At 68.7% G+C, this 3,068-nt stretch overlaps 1 protein-coding gene across 1 annotated transcript; it reads left to right on the top strand.

Moving 5' to 3' along the window:
• The first annotated feature begins 260 nt into the window (after positions 1–260).
• Positions 261–2,528, top strand: OLFML3 (olfactomedin like 3). The gene is made up of 3 exons (XM_085306539.1): positions 261–603; positions 1,049–1,334; positions 1,634–2,528. The coding sequence occupies exons 1-3, from the start codon at positions 355–357 to the stop codon at positions 2,416–2,418; spliced, it is 1,320 nt and encodes a 439-aa protein (XP_085162665.1). The 5' UTR covers positions 261–354; the 3' UTR covers positions 2,419–2,528.
• Positions 2,529–3,068: the final 540 nt, after the last annotated feature.

Here is a 3,068-nt window from a genome sequence, read left to right as displayed (position 1 = left end):
GCTGTGCTGGAAATCATCTCCCTTCTGGTCTTGCTGGACACTTTGTCGGGCTCCGGGCGGAAGCGCGGACGGGGAGTCGCTGCCTTCCCCAGCGCCCGCTCCCAGCCAGCGGCTCCCCGGGGAGCGCGGCGYGCCCGGACCCGTCCGCCGGAGCGAGGGACGCTGCCGTCCCTGCGTGCCGGGAAGGGGCCGGGCCCCGGGAAATGCGGATCTGCCTGGGCCTGGGGCCGGCGTGCAGCGGGGCACCTGCAGCGCCGTGCCGCACGCCCCTCGCCGTGCCCCTCGCCGTGCCCCTCGCCGTGCCCCTCGCCGTGCTCGCGGTGCCGGCAGGGCTCGCTGCGGCACGCTCCGAAGATGAAGGGGTTAAAGCGCCCGGGGCTGGCGCCTCTCCTCCCCTCTTCCCATCTGGATTCAATAAGGCTGCGAGAGGCCGGAGCATTCCTGAGCGCTGAGACGAGCGGAGCGCTGTGCCCGGCCGGCTCCCTCCCGACGGCCATGGGGCCCTGGCGCTGCCTGCTGCTCCTGGCGCTCCTGCCCGCGGCCCTCCGCGCCCAGCAGCAGCAGTTCATGGAGTACATGGAGCGGCGCCTCGCGCTCCTGGAGGTGGGTGCCGGCTGCCAGCGCCGGCAGGGCCGCGAGCGGGGAGCCGAGCGTCCCGCCATGGGGAGCGGCGCGGAGCTCAGCGGGGCTCCGCGCAGCCCAGGGGGACCGGCACGGGCAGGGGAGCACCGCGGGTGAGGGTGCAGCATCGGGATGYGGGAGCACTGCGGGTGCAGGAACGCTGCGGGCGTGGGAGTGTTGCAAACTCGGGTTCATGGCGAGTGTGGGAGCAGCATGGGAACGTCGCGGGCGCGGGAACATCTCGAGCACGGGGATGGCGGGGACGCGGGAGCGCTGCGGGTGCTGGCGCGCAGCAGGACGCGGCCTGGGGGGATGCGAGCGCCGGCGCTAGGAGCAGCGTGTGGCCTCGGGCGTCCCGCGACCACGCGTACGTGGCGGCCGGGGCTGCGCTGCACGGGGACCCTCAGTGTCCCCATGGCCGCCCCAGGAGCGGATCTCGCAGTGGCACGACCAGAGCAGCCGCTACTCCACGGAGCTGCGGGATTTCAAGAACCAGGTGCTGGGGATGCTGGAGACGGCGGAGAAGGAGCGGGAGGCACTGCGGGCGGAGGTGGAGAGCGCGGCGGTGCGCGTGGACCGCCTGGAGCGTGAGGTGGACTACCTGGAGACGCAGAACCCCGCGCCGCCCTGCGTGGAGGTGGACGAGACCCTGATGGAGAAGCAGGTGGCCATGGCCAAGCAGCGGAAGAACGAGAAGTACACCAAGCTGACAGGTGAGGGGCCGGGGCTGGGGGCTCCCTGGCCACACGCTCGGCATTAGCTCCCAGGCAGGGGTGGTTTGGGGTGTCTCTGGTCCAAATCCCACTTTCTCGTGACTGCGGGTGCCGGGAAGCCACGTTTGAGCCCCAGGTGTCCTCCCCTGCCCCTCGCCCACACGCACAGCGTGGCTTCTCCAGACCACCAGGGATGGCACCGCCATCTCCGTCGTGAGTTTGCCAGGCCCGAGGGCCAGGGGGAGTGCTGGGCGCTGCAGGGCAGTGGCCCCACACTCAGGGCTGCCTGGCTCACGCAGACTGCAGTGACACCATCGCCAGCGTCCGGGCCATGAAGATCCTGAAGCGCTTCGGCAGCACCTCGGGGCTCTGGAGCAAGGACGCCGCGGGGAGCTCGGAGAAGATCTACGTCTTCGACGGCACTGCCAACGACACCGTGTACATCTTCCCCCGCATGCGGGAGTTCACCCTCTTCTCAGCCACCCGCAAGGCCGCCCGCATCAAGCTGCCCTACCCCTGGGTGGGCACTGGGCACCTGGTCTATGATGGGCACCTCTACTACATCCGCCAGCAGGGCCCCTTCCAGGTGATCAAGTTCAACCTGGCCAACAAGACGGTGGTGGACAGCTCAGTGTTCCCGGCTGAGGAGCAGATCCCCGTCTTCGGACTCTCCTCTTTCACCTACATCGAGGTGGCTGCGGATGAGGAGGGGCTCTGGGCCATCTACGCCACCAAGGAGAACGAGAAGAACATTTGCCTGGCCAAGCTGGACCCCGCCTCACTGGACATCGAGCAGATGTGGGACACGCCATGCCCGCGGGAGAACGCCGAGGGCGCCTTCGTGGTGTGCGGGGCGCTGCACGTGGTCTACAACACCCGGCTGCCCAGCCGCTCCCGCGTCCAGTGCGTCTTCGACGTCAGTGGCACCCTGGCCGCCGAGGACGCCTCCCTGGTCTACTTCCCCAAGCGCTACGGCTCCCACGCCAGCATGAAATACAACCCGCGCGAGAGGCAGATCTACGCCTGGGATGACGGCTACCAGATCATCTACCGCATGGAGATGAAGAAGAAGCTGGAGGTGTGAGCAGGCTGCAGCACGACGTCCCTGGCGCCCGGAGACGCGGACTGTTTCCGGAGCGCCAGGCCRGGGCGCGAGCGGGAACCAGTCGCAATAAAGGATTTCTCCCTTCCGCAGCYGGTGCCAGTGTCCATCCACGCTCCAGCTGCAGCAGCCCAGCTGCCGGGACGGGGACGGGGCTGCCACAGGACGGGTGCAGTGGGGGCTGCGCAGGGTTGGGGTCGGGTCTCAGCAGATGGGGCCAGCAGCCAGGGCTCGGCTGGACTGGGGATCGGGGCAGAGTCTGGGTTGGGTCAGGGACTGGGGCCAGGACTCTGCTGGGTTGGGATCAGCTGCGCTCGCCTGGGGCAGCCCAAAGGCATGAGAATGAGGAGGAAAATGGGAAAATAACCGTGGTGCCGGATGGGCATCCGAAACACAGCTCTCAGCCAGTACCTGCATCCACCTGCATCACGGCGCTGCAAGCGGGGCCGACCCTTTCCTGCATCCACAGAGCGTCAGGGCTGTGGCCCGACCGGCCCTTTCCCACATCCGTGGGGCATCGGTGCCATAGGGCCACAGCCCGACCAGCCCTCTCCCGTGTCCGCAGGGCATCAGTGCCATAGGGCTGTGGCTTGACCAGCCCTTTCCCACATCTGTGGGGCATCGGTGCCATA

The sequence above is a fragment of the Rhea americana genome, unplaced genomic scaffold, assembly GCF_003343005.1.
Source record: "Rhea americana isolate MKP2758 unplaced genomic scaffold, rheAme1 scaffold_241, whole genome shotgun sequence".
Taxonomy (NCBI): domain Eukaryota; kingdom Metazoa; phylum Chordata; class Aves; order Rheiformes; family Rheidae; genus Rhea; species Rhea americana.
This window is presented reverse-complemented; position numbering and strand designations above follow the sequence as displayed.

Coding starts and splice junctions, on each gene's coding strand:
- OLFML3 (XM_085306539.1), top strand. CDS start 355: ATGAAGGGGTTAAAGCGCCCGGGGCTGGCGCCTCTCCTCCCCTCTTCC. Junction 604..1,048: donor GGCGCCTCGCGCTCCTGGAG/GTGGGTGCCGGC, acceptor TGGCCGCCCCAG/GAGCGGATCTCGCAGTGGCA. Junction 1,335..1,633: donor GAAGTACACCAAGCTGACAG/GTGAGGGGCCGG, acceptor TGGCTCACGCAG/ACTGCAGTGACACCATCGCC.